At 26.1% G+C, this 15,000-nt stretch overlaps 1 protein-coding gene across 5 annotated transcripts in view; it reads right to left on the bottom strand.

Moving 5' to 3' along the window:
- The window catches only part of LOC111691206 (fasciclin-3), a 186,307-nt gene extending 173,950 nt beyond the window's left edge, over positions 1–12,357 (bottom strand). For 4 of the 5 annotated variants that reach the window (XM_023453858.2, XM_046956465.1, XM_046956464.1 and 1 more), the window contains exon 1: positions 11,601–12,356. In XM_023453858.2, coding sequence (XP_023309626.2) covers positions 11,601–11,682 — 82 coding nt within the window. In that variant the 5' untranslated portion in view covers positions 11,683–12,356. Of the gene's footprint in view, positions 1–11,600 lie in introns of all 5 variants that reach the window. The other variant, XM_023453860.2, reaches the window with a different exon arrangement.
- Positions 12,358–15,000: the final 2,643 nt, after the last annotated feature.

Genomic DNA, 15,000 nt, shown 5'->3' with positions numbered 1-15,000 from the left:
AAAATTTTGTCGATCGAAGTTTTTCTAACGAAATTTTGATAATTTTTTTTTTAGTAATTTTCTTGCACGATTAAATTTTTTCCAGTAAAATTTTTATCGGTCAGAGTTTTTTACAAAATTTTTGTCGATTGAAGTATTTATTGTAAAATTTTGATTAATGTTTTTCTAGTTAAATTTTGATTGATCAATATTTTTTACTAAAAGTTTCTTAAACGTTTTTCCAGTAAAATTTATTAAAATGTTCACCGATTTAAGTATTGCTTATAAAAGTTTACTCGATTTGATCCATTAAAATATTGTTTTAAATTTGATCCATTAAAATATCGTAAAAAAAATTTCATCGATCAAAGTTTATAGATCTTTTTTCCTAATCCTGATCGATCAAAGTTTTTCTAATAAAATTTTTATTGAACAAAATTATTGTGTTGAGATTTTAAATGAACGGATCATTTTTTAAATAAACAATGGATTAAAATTTTTTAAGTATTTAAATTTAAAAAAAAAAAATATTTTTGGATTCAAGTTTTCAATTGAAAATTTTAATAGTTTTGCTCAGTCAAGGTGTTTGTAGACCGATCAAAGTTCATCTTACAATATCAAATATTTGATGTTCTTTGATGTTCTTCAATAAAGCTTTGATCTTTTAAGGGATTTCACTCAAATTAATCGGTAAGATTTTCTACATTAAAGTATAATAGATTAATGGCAAAGATTTTTAAATGTTGATTATGATGTTAAAAATCGATTGAAATAAAGGTTTTTGTAGTACTTAAAACATGTGATCAAAATGTGTCTACAATTTTGTTTAAAGATCAATGCTTTTACAAAGCTTTTGTTTAGACAAAGTTTCGCATACAAAACTTTTGAGTTATTGAATGTTTTTAAGCCTACTGTCAATGAAAGTACTTTTAAATGTTATTTTGATTGATGATAAAAGTTTTTTAATAAAGATTTTAAACAATTAATTTTTTTTATTAAACTAAAAAGATTTTCAACTTTAATTTTAATCAATCGAGGTTTAATATGTCTATTTAACCTTATGAAACATAAAAATCTCTCTAGGTAAACTTTTTTTTATTTAGTCGAAGTTTTTCTTACAAAACTTTGGGACTATAAAAGTTTTTTAAAGCTTATGATCAGCAAGGATTTTCATGCACTTAAAAATTTAAAATATGCGCTTAATATGCACTATAAAATGGGAAAATATGCACTAAGAATGTGAAAAATATGCACCAAACGATATTTATTTGAGAAGATACATATTAATAGTATTCAGATCTTAAGTGTTTGACCACAACTATACAAGTTTTTAAGGACTGCTATAATACCACTTTAACGGAACCAAGACCTCGATAATGACAATTATAAATACTAAGAAAAAACTTTTAATAGTATATATTAAATATCTGAAAATGAAAAGCTTGATTGTATTTCTAATAAAATTTGGTGAATGTATTCTTGTATTTGTATTGTTATCGTTTGATAATATTTTTAAGTAAATTATGAACGTGAGAGAGATGTAAGAACAAAATTTCATTAAGTTATCTTTTTATATGGACACACAGATGAACAGAGTACGAAATTGATACTGAACCTATACTTTAAGGACCAATATTTTGGACGTTACAATTAGCAGTACAAACCCAAATTACCTTCCCCAATATTGTGGTTTTAAAAATTAAATAAAACTAGGTAAAATTGTTTTTCATAGAACCTAGTATTTTGTTGTTAAATAGAAATTTGTTGATATTTATTTACAAAAAAATCTAAATATGTTAATAGCAAAATAGTTGTAAAAGTGTGAAATACAGAGAAAACAAAACAATTTGTTTTAGAAATTTTTAAAAAATATGCAAAAAATTTTGAAAATATGCAAAATAATAAATGCAATTTAAAGTAAGATATGCAATTTATGCATTTATAAAAAAATGCAGCAACAAATCATTGCTATTTTGTAGCAAATTCTTTGATTTGAAAAGAAAACTAGTTAAAAGTTATTTTGAGTTACAGACTACAAACATGCATTTGCATAGAAATCCTTGTCCTACTAATTATCAATGAAATCCAATTTTAACTTTTGCCCTATGAAAGTTAAAATCTTCTCACAGTAACTTACTGAGTCGATTTAGCTATGTCCGTCCATAACTAAAAGTATTCCGTAAGGTCAAAAACAAAGAAAATGTTTATATTGTGTAAATGTTTATCATATGGTCTGCCATGACCGACTATACATTCACATACTTATTTTGTTCTAAATTTTCTGATGCAATTTTGCTCTGTCATAGTGTATCTAAGAAAAAAGTTTTTCTTTTCATTTAAAAAAAAAATATTTTTTGTTCATTTGATCTGTTAAATTTGTTAATATCCAATTTTTATAATCCAGTTCTAAGAGTTTTCACTGTTATTTTTTTTTTTTGTAACCACAAAAATATTACTTGTATTTATTTGAAATATCATTTCCCTTTTCTTTTCCCCAGATAACCATAAATAATAGTTACATTATAAAAAAAACACACACAAATATATATCTTTGTTTCAAAATTTCCCCAACAACATTAATCATGATATTATAGATTTCAACGGAAATATTTTTTGAGTGTAGTTTTCAAAAATAAACAAACAACAAATTCTTCTCTTCTTATGGCATAAAAAGCTTTTTCGCACAAATTCAACAGCAACAATAAAAGTTGTTCAAATTGCGGTTAAGAATAGTAGTAGTATTCAATAAAATTTTTGTACTACAGTCTGTCTCCGCCTATGTACCCATTCGAACTCATAGAAAAACAGTTTAGTTCATTGCACCTTTTTCTACCGGGTCTCAAGTAAAGTAAAATAAAAAATACAAATAAGTTTTTTGAACTTTTTTTAACATTTCGTTGGGGTTTTCGTTAATGTTTTTTGTCTTTACTGACTTGAAAGTTTGTAAACATTTTTTTTATTTTATTTATATAGCAGTAAGTACAGCAGCTAACACAAACATACAAATATAAAAAAAATATTGCAACATATTTAAATAAAAAGGAAATCTACAAATATATTATATATAGAGACAGGCAAACATACAAACACTAACTTTAACATATGGTTAAGGTAAAAATTCAACTATAGACAGGCGGACAGACAGATAAACATACATCTGAATAAGTCTGAATAAATGTTTATATGCAGATGAGCATTAAAAATTTATAATTACAAATGATGCAAGTTGGCAGTCAGACATGGATGGAGTCAGTCAGGCAAACTGGGTGTTATATATACATATACAGCCATGAATGAACAAATGTTAAAAATGCATCACGCAATTATATAAAACACCTATACACAAACATTAATGCAGAAATACATATAACAACATATATTTTTTATATAAATATATGAGAAAATAAAAATCATATAAAACCTCAATTTGGTACAAATATTGTTATTTTTGTAAAGTTTGTACAATATAATGGAATCATAACATCAGAAAATGAAGAAAAAAATGGTACAATAAACTACAGGGGTAACCTGTGTATTATTAACAACAAATATGAATTCAACAGCAACAACACTAACATCAACAACAAAAAGTATATCCAAAACAAAATCTTCTGATCTGCAAACAAATCTGTAAAGGAAATGTATGTTAACAATTTGTTTTACTTATACTATGCAGTTGTTTGCAAAAAAAAAAAAACATATAATATATATTTTTAATAATTTAACAAAATCATTTTTACTTTTTACTTTAATGCATAAATAAATTTGATTTTCCTTTGTGGTGTCAGCTTTTGCTCAATGAGGGTCGGTTTAAAAGTAAAAGATTAATACAAAAATTTAAATAAAAACTTAAGCAAACTATATGTGGTAAATAACTCAATGTACAAAGATTTAGTAAAATCGATCGATGAAAGTTTTTTAAGTAAAATGTTAATCGATGAAAGTCTTTTATGTAAAGTTTTGAGCGATTAAAGTTGTTCAGTAAAATCTTGATCGACCAAAAATTTTCTAGTAAAATTTTGTATTTTCGAAAACATTTTAATCGATTTAAGATTTTTTTGAATAAGCTTTTTATTAATTAATTATTTGAATAAAATTTTGATTAACCAAAGTTTTTGGAGAACATTTTTTGATCAAACAAAGCTAAAAAATTTTTATGAGTAAAATGTTAAATGATCCACGATTTTTTATTTTGTACAATTTTAAGGTATTAAAGCTTTTTGATTGATCAAAGCTTTTTTGAAAAAGAGTTGATTGATCAAATATAAAAATTTTGATGAAGTTTTTTCAAAAGCATTTCGATCGATTAAAACAGGGTTCAGAAATATTTATACACGAACACTTAATTTGATACATTCGTGATAAATAGACATTAATGAAATTATCAATTTCCTTTCTTCTTGTCTTTTCGTACATGAGTTGATGATAACACAAAAAAAATATTTCTTTCATTTACATGAGCGTGAGTGTTCGTTCAGTTCTTTGATTAAAATTTTGATTCATAAAAAGTTATGTATTTTGATCAATTAATCAATTTTCTGAGTAAAATCAAACAATTTTCTGATTAAAATCGATCAACATTTTCAGTAGTTTTTTGAAAGATCGAAGTTGTTATCGATTAAAGTCTTTGGTGTAATTTTTTAAACCTCTTGAGTAAATTTATCAACGTTCAAAATCTTTTGAGTAAAATTTTTGATCGGTCAAAGGTTTTTGAGTAAAATTTTAATCGATCATGGTTTTTTTTATTAAAATTTTAATTAACCATTTTTTTATTTTCGTAAAATATTTACCAATCTACTCAAGTAACAATAATATAGAAAATAGCTTTTGTAGAAAAAAAAATTGCTCGATCACTCTTTGTGTAGTAGGTAAATTTTCGCGTTATCAATTTCATCTAGAATCCATATTTGATTGATAAAAAGTATTGCTGTAAAATTTCATTCCATTATAACTTCTGAATTATCAAAACTTTTTTAATTTTTCAAATGAAAGTTTTAATGAAGTTTTCTTTAATATATAATTAGTTATAATTTTTCTAATAAAACTTTTAATATATCAAAGCTTTATTTTTGGAGCTTTTAATTCATCATAAAAATTGTGTATAAAAATTGTTGATACATCTAAAGCTTTTTTAATAAAATTAAGCACGATCAAAGGTTTTCCAATAAAATGTACAGAGCTTTCTATACCAACAAACTGATTCTAATAAGAATTGATCTAACAACCACCTGGTGAATATGTGATCGTCTAAAGCGTCTAAATCAATTTACAGCCTTCTGATCATTTAGTTTCCTCCACATATTTCTAGCTTTTAATCAAGAACACTTGAAACCGGTTCTTTTACTTTCATAAAAGAAATATAGAAAAAAAACTTGAAGTACTTTTGCTGACTGACTGATTCATTCATTTCACATGCACTTTTAATAATGATGCAAGGGCGTATTTAATGTATATCATTAGTAGGTACTCCCATACAAACATATAGACAATTATATAAACTTGGTAATACTTAATTCTTAGCTTGACTTTACTTTATATTTTATAAACATATTTTCATTTATTTACGTTTTTTTTTTGCATTTTCTATAAATTATTTAAAATTTTTTCTTTTGATGTAAGTATGTATGTGTGTTCAATATGTATGAGTATGTACCCGGCAATTCGAGAAGTAGTTAATACATTTAATGTTTTATTGCATGAAGACCATCATTACTTTAAAGTCTTTAAGTAATCTATAAGGTAAACATATCGACATTTATGAACTGTCTTCAACAAAGTTCATGAAACTTTTACTTGCCTAATGTAATGTAACTCGAAACTGCTGGGCATTTCGGTCGGTGCCTGTATGAACTTACTTATGTACAGTGTACCTTTCATACATAGGTGCCTTTTATATTGTAGACATAATAAGTACTATTATAAAGAAAAATATTTTCCAACTCTAATGTCTGTATTTTTTTATTCTACTCCATATTTTAAGGTATTTTAGTTTGCTACCGCATGTAGAAGATACTAATGTCTGAGATGAACAAATTAAATTGTATTTTAAACAATTTAAGAATTCAAATAAGATTTTAAGATAACATTCATGTTAGAATGTAAAAGAAACCTAATATTATAAAGTAAAATAGAAAGCAAAATGTGGCTTTCTACTTGTTTGTTTAGTAGAGCAATTATGATTCGTTTTGTATCCTTTTATTTTGCTACAAATATATTTATGTCTTGAAGGTATTTAAAATATGTGTATGTATGTATGTATGTATGTATGTATGTATGTATGTATGTATGTATGTATGTATGTATGTATGTATATATATATATATATATTTTCATATATTTTTTGAAAATATGTACATACATACATAAAAGTGTTGAAAATATGTTGATAATGAAGAAGTAGTAGAAGAAGAAGAGTATAAAAAAACTCAATTGTTTTAACAGCTGCTTTAAAAATAATAATAAATTCAGGTATCACTTCAATTTTGTCTAATTGGATGAACATACATGCATTCATTTAAAACATAAATTTTAATGAAATGAATACAAAATAAACCTAAATTAAAGCATATGTATAAAATATGTTAATTTAATAAGACTTTTGACAAATAATTAACATTAATTATGTAATTTAAAATAATATTTGTAGATTTGTAGTTTAAAAGGTGATATAAATTTTCAGATAATTTAAATTCTAAGATTCTCAAAACAATAAGTTTTCTTTAATTTTTCTGCTGTGGCGAATCTGTTATAACCTCTGGCAAACTGTATTTTAATGAAAACGTAATTTTCAATTTGCTGTAATTGTCACACATTTTGTGTATAGCAAAAATATTAAGAAAATACAGTCAGTCTTAAATGACCACATGATACCCTGCACCTGTTATTAGTAAGAAAATATAATCACTCATGAAAGGTTATATACCTTACACCAGTTTTGAATGTAAGGTATATACTGCACATCGCTTATGTCGGATTTAACTATAGCTTCCATTTTGACCGACTTGTTGGGACCAACATGAGAAAAGTTACATTCATTTCAAAAAAAAACCTAGTATGACCAAATGTCAAGTTCTTAACTTGTTTTCAATTTTACTTACTTACAAAACAATAAACTTTTCACTACGTCTAATAAGATCTTACTTATAATGTGTTATATGAATATTTTCTAATTCATTAGTCCTCTTGTCTGTAAAGCTACAGAAGATGAAGAAGATTTCTTTCATTCTATTTACAACAATTACTTTTTCTTATTATTTGTAGCCTTTTGTTGTAAGTACGGTAAACCCTTAAAAAGTTTTTGCTGGGTACGTATTTAATACAAATATGAGCTCTAAAGCCATATTAAGGAAATCCCAATATATGGGAACTTAGTAATCTGATGGTCTAAACTCAATCAAAATCAATAGGATTCAAAAATGGATAATGAATGTATCAAAAGCGAATTATCTTCTAAATTATTCATATTTTTGGATAATTTAAATTAAATACGTAAATTAAGTAAATATATTAAGTGGTTATGTAAGTATAACCCCTTAACGAGTTATTGCTGGGTAAGTTTGAAATGAAGAAACTTTGATTTATACTTTTACAAAAATTATATTAGATTTGTACCTTTTAAAATATTACACAATATGAATTTTATAGTTTTTGAAGTGAATCTGCAACGATTTTTATAAAGTTTATAGTACCATTGTCTTAAATTTCTCTTATAATAAACGTTTGTTATTAACAGCTTTTATAACCAACTTAACTTTATAATAATATAAAAAAACTCTTTACTAAGTACATTGAAATCTTTTTGTCGTTTTGCGAAAATTCATAAATCTTGTTACATTTGCAAAGAGAAAAACTTAAAACTAATAACTATTTAGCCTTAGGCCATGATAATGGGCTAATAAAGGGTGTGTTTAAGAAAAACTAACATTCTACTAAAAACACTTGCCTACGAATCTCATGATTTTCACAGAACCTCCTGAGAAAACACCCTTTTTAAGCGTTACATTTGGCAAAGAATAAAAAGCCGCCTTTTCTCATTCCTAAGGCTAATGGTTTGTGCTTTATCTATGTTTTATCAGCATGCACAACTTCTTTTTTCCCGCTTTAGATGAGTGTATTTCAGCAATACTTTCTGTTTTTAACCATAATTCTACATTTTTTTACACCAGCTATTTTTTCCACTTTTTGCCTTATAATTTTGTAGCTTAATCAAAGAAGTTGTGAAACTACTTTATTGAAATTAAAAAACCAGCACATTTAACCATGATCTAATTTTGTTTTTTTTTTTTTCTTCTTCTTCTTCAGTCCATCCATACAAAACCACGTTTTATATTTCAATAACAAGAACTTTGATACAAAGAATAAAATGAGAGAAAAGTAAACGACAGCAAAATAACTAAAAATAAATAAAACTGACTTAAAAAACAATTTTCTTTATTTCGTATTGAAAAAATAAAAGAAAACCGAAAAGGTAACAAACTGAAGACATGATACAGAGCAAAAGTCAAACCAGAACAGAGCAACTTAAACAGAATGAGGTAAAAAAGAAAAATCCGAAGAAAGAACGAACGAAAAAAAACGTTATTTTCAATTTAAGTCATATAATGAAATAATAATAATAAACGGGTTAAAAACATAAAGACAGATATTAAAAATTTAACTGAATAAAAAACACGCAAACACTGCAATAAGAATAGGGGATACAAAGAAAACCATACAAAACATAAAGAAAACAATCAAAAACGTTTGAGAAGAAGAGACAAAAACAACAGCAACAGAAGAATCTACTTAGAAACAAGTTAACAACATTTTACCTGTATACACAAACAATCTAGGTGTAGAAGTATCTGGGCGTGTGTGTAAATTGTGTATTTCTCTTGTAGCTGAGACGGAGAGAGTGTGGAATAAAAGTAGTAAGCTAGACTTGCGCAGTGGGAGATTCATTTAAACAGATATTAAACAGTTTTTTTAAATGAGCAACAAATTTATGGTGCCATGATAGTTTAGGTTAAAGAAATGAAATATCGTTATAATTATAAATTTAAACAATATGTTTTACTTTTTTTTGGGTCATAAATTTTGGTGTATTTTTTGTTTTGTTAATTTAAGAAATAGTTTTAGATTTATTAAGCTTTCAAGAGATGGGAGGTAAGATGTTTTGGGTAATTTGTAAAATATTTTTTTATGTAAATTAGATGATGTTGCAAGTTTTGGATAAGAAATATTAATTAAAATTAATTTCTTTTCTTGTGAAGAAATAAAAGATTAAAAAGTCCAACAAATTTATTCTAAGCATACTTATCTGATGGCTTAATCTACGCTAAATTGGAAGCTTAAAATTTCTCTATCACATAAAGTTTTCGAGATATCGTTTCATAGAAATATGTTTGACCTTTATTCTACCTTCTTTAGTGTAAAGATTAACCTTTGAGATATCGCCTTTGAAATTTTTGTCTCACTAATTAAAATTTTAAATTTAATGTTAAGATATCCCGAAGAGGAAAGAATAGATGTCAGAGGTATATAATTCCTATTAAAGAAAACTGATTAAACTTTCAGATGACTCAACAAACTTTATAAATAAAAATGTCTTATGCCTGGCAAAAAATGCGTTTTTATTTTTTTAATTTGCAATGTGCAACTTGATGTAATTCCAAATTTTTATGGCCAGGATCGGTTTAAGCGTAGTTCAATCCGCGAATATTTTAACGCGGTTATGTGATTTGGAAAGAACAATATCTGATATCCTTTACGTACTTAAAAGTAATGCAGACAGTATGTAGTAGTCATTGAAAACTAATTTTTTACATATAAATTTAGTTTCAATTATCTTATTCTTTAGTTTCAATTCTCCGATAAACATTTCTATGTAAAGTATTATAATTGTATGATTTTATTTACCGTGTTATATATGATCAATTTCTGTAAGCATGCGCACTAAAGATTTTAATATTTTTTTAAAAAATTGAGCTATTTTCATAATAGAATCGCCTAAATAGCTAAAACATATTTCATTCTTAGCAGACTTAGAAACCTATTGGCTGAAATTGTATGTAGTTTTGAACTTCTCAAAATTTTGCATTTAATCAAATTAAAAGTAACTTTTTAAAACATATTTTAATTACTTTATATTTGAAGTATTTGATATTTTTCTAAATTTTTAAGGATAACATTCATATATGCACATACAATTATTATATTTTAATTTCCTATTTATTGTGCAATATAAACACACCAACCAATAAAGAAACTTTCTCATTAAAAACTTTTGGAATTTATTTCACATATCAGTTGTAATATATATTTAGAGTGGCCATATGTTTTGTAAAATGAAATTGTTTCCTTTTAGATTTTAAATTCGAAAAAGAAAATATAAATAAAGTTAACAAGTAATATGAATTTTTAAAGACTTTTGTAGAAATTAAGGAAAAATCCCTAAAAAATCTAAATATTTGTTTTTCAAATGAAAGGTATTTGAAATGTTGTTCTTCTGATGTACTTATTTTTCAAAATGTATAAAAACAATAGTTTTTTGAATGGGTCACGAAGGTGACGGCTGTAATAACTGCAATAATAATTTAAAAATATATATATTTACAATTATTCTAAAGAAAAAAGAATTCTAAAATATTTCATTATTTAGAATTGTGCTGCCACCTAATTTATTTTTGCCTTGTATTATTGTTGTTACTAAACCTGCGCACATCTTACTAACCACCCAGCAATTCGGTCAGACAGTCCCGAACTACATATTAAACTTAACAATTAGTGCTTGTCCTACGAGATAGTTAATCGTCACCCACTCCATCGCTTACAAAGGGGCACTAAAGAGCCAACCAGGTGAGTAGACGTTAGTGGATATCACTGTCTTTTGCGGATGCACTGACTCTTTCTGAACTGTTGGGTAGTTGGTGTTGCCAAAATAATGAATTTTGTCACATATTTAAAAACTATTCCTCAATGCAACTCGATTTTATTTTTAAACACTAACTTGATCATAACACAAGCTTTCAATTCATACATCTCCACTCAAGCTTTCAATAAAACTATTTTTTAAGTTTGTAAATTAAAATTTTTAACTTGATATTGATATATGCTTGTACAAAGAGTTTAAAAGGCATTCAAAAATTGAAAAAATCTAACATGGAGAAAAACCGAAAAAGTTATTTAAATTCTACTTTCAACAGCTTTCAGGTTATGAGCTCCTGTTTAAATTTAAATTCAAATGTAAAGGGTACCTGAAAACTAAAAAACAGATTTTATGAAAAATTCTAATTTGACCCTAAAAAAACTTAACGGTCATGCGTCTCTGTTTAATTAAAAATTTTAAAAGTAAAAAAATTAAATAAATTTTACATTAAAACAAGCTTTAATTTATTTACTTAAACAGAGTTAATAAATTCAATAATTTTGATTAGTTTTTATTTTTTAATCCCCACCTCGAAATCAGGTTTAAGAATTAGTAAACAAAACAATTAAAATAATTTAAATATTTTCTAAAATTAACACATATTTTATAAATGATTTCATTAAGCTTTTTTTCTACTCGAACAAATAAAACCGGTTAAAAAACGCATATTCTCTTTAAAAAGCAAAAGCTGAAAAAATCCAAACAAATTACTCACCTGTTAAAATGGCTAAAATACACATAATTATATAGAATTTTTGCTGCTGGAGACCCATTTTGTTTAATAATTGTTGAAACATTGTGTTGAAATTAAAGTTGCTAATTTATTTATGTATTATTTTTTCAATATTTTTTTGCAATTAATTGAAAAGCTTTTTAAAAATACAATTGGCACAAATGTATTTTGTTTTAAACTTTAAGCTACTTTTTATAAAATAACTTTTTACAAAGAATTTTTTGTATATTTTAGAATTAATTCATAAATATTTTTTTATTATTATGATTTTATAAAACACGTTTAAAATATTTACTGTATAGCGTATAAATGTTTACTTTTTTCTAAATTGGCGCGCAACACGTTTAGGTTTTTTTTTTTTTTTTAAATTCGTAGAATTTTTATTTTATTGAATATTGTAAGATTATCTTTTTTCTCTGCTACTACTTATTTATCTTATCAGAAATATATATTTTTTTCTAGTTTGCTGTTTAATTTTTGTTTACCACAGAAAATATCTAAAAACCAACTTGAAATATTTTTTTTTATTTATTTGTATGATAAAATATGCGGAGAAATTGTTGTGGTTGTCACTATAGAACACACACAAATTTATGTTTTATTTGTATCTGTAAGATTTCGAATACACGAAGAACGTACAGAGGAAAAACGAACGAACGAATAAATGAATAAATGAGCGCGAGTGTTGTAAAAATATGACAACGTACGATGCAACAGTTACTAAACGACTGAGGCAATGTATGTTTATAAAGTTGCCAAACAGCTCAACTTTTCTGGTTGGTTTTTAGTATAGAGTTGTGTGTAGTAGTGGTGGTGGCAGCAATGGTAGTAGTCATCGTTTGTCGTACTAGAATGGCATGGTTTGTTTTTGAAAACATTAAGATTCAAATACACATACACACCCATACGGGCGCACATAGATACTCACATGCATATACATTAGTGTGTGTATGGAATAGTATAAACGTTTATACATACAAACAAATATAAACACACCACCAAACATAGTTGCATATAGATTCATATGTTCCATACATTTTATACTTTAATACTACTTCAACACACCACATCACAAACACAAAAAAACAAACTTTACCGGAGTAAGAGTGTAATTTACACATAGATACAAACCTCTACATATACATATGCTGCTTGATTTTTGTATACATACAAACATGTAATCACACTATGTGTGTCCCTATATGTAAGTTTGTAGATGTTTTTTGTTTTGTTTTGAGTTTGTTGTATTTTTTTATAATTTCGAATTGTATACATTTCAACTTTTCAGATACACAATACTTGCAACAGCAGCAATCGCCCATATACATGTAAGTCTGTTTTTGTTTTTCATTTTCATGCAACAAAGAAAAATACAGCAACAAAAATAACAACAAATTAAACCAAGCAAACATTCATTGAAGTAAAAAGGACCAACAACTAGCAACAGCATCAACAGCAACACAACAACATCTTTCATACAATTGTTTGTTGGCCATTTTAGTTGGTTTACTTTGCAGTGAATGCATCTATGATTACGAAGATAGTTTGATAAGGTATTTTTAAAGTTTATACTGTTTAGAATTCACTTAAATGTGTGATTTTCTATCAACATTTTAAAAGTGTGATTGATATACAGACGAGCCGTTATTTCAAATACTCGATCTAGCTAAGCACATTGCTCAATTTCATGTAAATTATTATCTTTGTCCATCGGACTCCAGTTGCTTCAATCCGGCAATGTTCAGATCATATCTTAAACTTTCCCGACTATATTTCGCTACCACACTAATGGGAAGACCTCTGTTGATATATTTGGTAGACCAAAGTACGATCTCCATCAATGGTAATTTCCACCCGGCCACATAAAAACACTTTATTCAACTACCTAAGCTCAGTTCCTAACTTTTAGTCCCACTAGTTACAAATAAATCTACAAATCTGTTATGAGATAGCTAGTTATTTTGAGCCGACTTTGTAGAAAGCCAAAAATAGAAAATTTCTCGATCAGGATTTGTTGTTTTCTAACTTTCTTACTACTGCCGCTAACTCGATGTTCCACAAACATGTTGTTTTTTGTAATTTTGAGAATGGCTTTTTACAAAAAAATATAAATGAATGTCTTTTGAAAAAAATAAACATTACTCAACAGGACTCGAACATCGAACAGCATGTTTTTTAAATAAACGCCCTTGACAATAAGGCGTTCTACTACTAGCCTTTACCTCAAAATTTCGGATTTTTGACTGGGATGATCAACTAACTTGGCTGTTACAGTATATAAGTAGAAAGTAAATTTTGTAATGATTCTGAAAATATGAATTAAACTTAGAATATCAGCAAATCATAGGAAAATGTATTTTAATTGACTGTTCATCCTGTCAGGGTTACAATAAATAACTCTTTGTGCATTTTGCATGATAAAAGTTCATTTCATTTTCTGCTAACAGCAATGTGTTTATTGTTTTTATTAACATCATTATTATTTAAAACATTATGAAACTTCAGCAATAGCAACAGTATTCTAAAGCTGTTATTTTACCTCAACTTTATAAAAATTTATATACTTTTTGTATTTGCTATTAAAAGCCAACAAAAAATGGAAAAGCAAAATTAAAACAGACTTTCAAACATATTAAGTAAAGTTTATTCACATTAACTTGACAATGGCAACATTGAATAGCAACATTTAATAATGTTGCTAAGCAAATGCATCACAAGCACTTGTTGTTTCGTTAAGAAAAATAAACAACAAAAATTAAACCTCTTTAAAAAGTAAACAATTTTTAGCAATATGTTGGATAAGCAAAGCAACATTTTTTGCAACATTTAAAACTGCATATTTTTGAAATTCGTTTTTTTGTTACTTTCGTACAACAGAAAACAATTTTAAGCAGTTTTGTAAAGTTTTTAGTTGATTTGAATATAGTAAACTGTTGTATATTATTTCGCAATGATTGATTACGAGGGTTGGTATACATATGAAAGCTGACGTATTTAAAATGTTAAGGATAAGAAGGGTGATTTAGCAAAGATTGTCACCATTTGTTATCTATTACTACAAACATACCATGATAAAACTGATTGTCATCATGCAATTCGGTTTAGCTCGCTTTAGGATTGTTTTAGAATATCAAAAAATGAGAACTTTAACAGAACTAGAACTATATAAAAATGAACTATAATATAATTTAAGAATTAAATTAATAAAGAAAAGCTAATTAAATTAAATAAGCTAAAGCTGAATTAAAACTGAACTAGAACTAAAATAGAACTAAACTAGAACTGAAATAGAATTGAAATAGAACTGAACTAGAACTGAACTAGAACTGAACTAGAACTGAACTAGAACTGAACTAGAACTGAACTAGAACTGAACTAGAAC

The sequence above is a fragment of the Lucilia cuprina genome, chromosome 2, assembly GCF_022045245.1.
Source record: "Lucilia cuprina isolate Lc7/37 chromosome 2, ASM2204524v1, whole genome shotgun sequence".
NCBI lineage: Eukaryota > Metazoa > Arthropoda > Insecta > Diptera > Calliphoridae > Lucilia > Lucilia cuprina.
Note: the sequence above shows the minus strand (reverse complement) of the source record. Positions and strands in the feature narration are given on the sequence as shown.